The sequence below is a fragment of the Penaeus monodon genome, chromosome 25, assembly GCF_015228065.2.
Source record: "Penaeus monodon isolate SGIC_2016 chromosome 25, NSTDA_Pmon_1, whole genome shotgun sequence".
Classification (NCBI taxonomy): Eukaryota; Metazoa; Arthropoda; class Malacostraca; order Decapoda; family Penaeidae; genus Penaeus; species Penaeus monodon.
In genome coordinates, this window is record NC_051410.1 from 41,312,033 (window position 1) to 41,312,723 (window position 691).

Sequence of the window (691 nt, forward strand, 5' to 3'; positions counted from 1 at the left end):
GGTAGTTTCTTTGCCTCTTTGATTATTTCCCTTTCATGCTTTTCTGCAATTACTTCCTCTTTAATCTGTAACTCTCCCTTTACTTCAAGGAGTGGAGAACCTGCTTCAAGTTCTTGTTCAGCTGGTTTTTCCATTTCAATATCCTCTTCATAAATATCATGTTCAATGGACTCGACTTCTTCATGTATGGGTAGATCGTCCACTTCATCTGGTGTTTTTATGATCTCGCGTGGATGAACAGGTGGCGCAGTTGGTTTGAATATTGCCTCTGGTAGGGAAGTTGGTACAACGACTTCCTCTTTGGGCTTCGGGCTTGGCGCTTTCTGGGGAGCTTCTTGTGGTTCAGCGGAAGGCATGGCGAAACCAGTAAAAAGACCGCGGATTGGTTTTTCTTCGTATTTTTCTTTGTATTCTGTGAGCTTTGCGCTGCTTGGTAGAGTTGCATAAACATCTCGGTCTTCAGTCTCAATTTTTTCATAGATATCTTCTGCTTCATGTTTCTCCTCTAGTTTGGCAATATCTTCTATTTCTTTCGCCTCTTCCACAATCTTGTCTTCTTTCTTTTCTTTCTCTGCTTCGTCTTCTTTCTCTGTGATGCTGACTTTCTCTTCATCCTCTGGACCTTCCTCCTCTTCCTCGCCTAATTCTTTCTCTCGTATTCTCTCTTCTACTTCCTTTTCGTCTACTGCAA

At 42.3% G+C, this 691-nt stretch overlaps 1 protein-coding gene across 1 annotated transcript in view; it reads right to left on the reverse strand.

Moving 5' to 3' along the window:
* Window positions 1-691, reverse strand: part of LOC119589412 (microtubule-associated protein futsch-like) — a gene marked incomplete in the record, with an annotated part of 21,975 nt that overhangs the window by 14,467 nt on the left and 6,817 nt on the right. Inside the window, 1 exon segment of the mRNA XM_037938023.1 lies at window positions 54-505. Within this exon segment, the coding sequence (XP_037793951.1) occupies window positions 54-505 (452 nt within the window).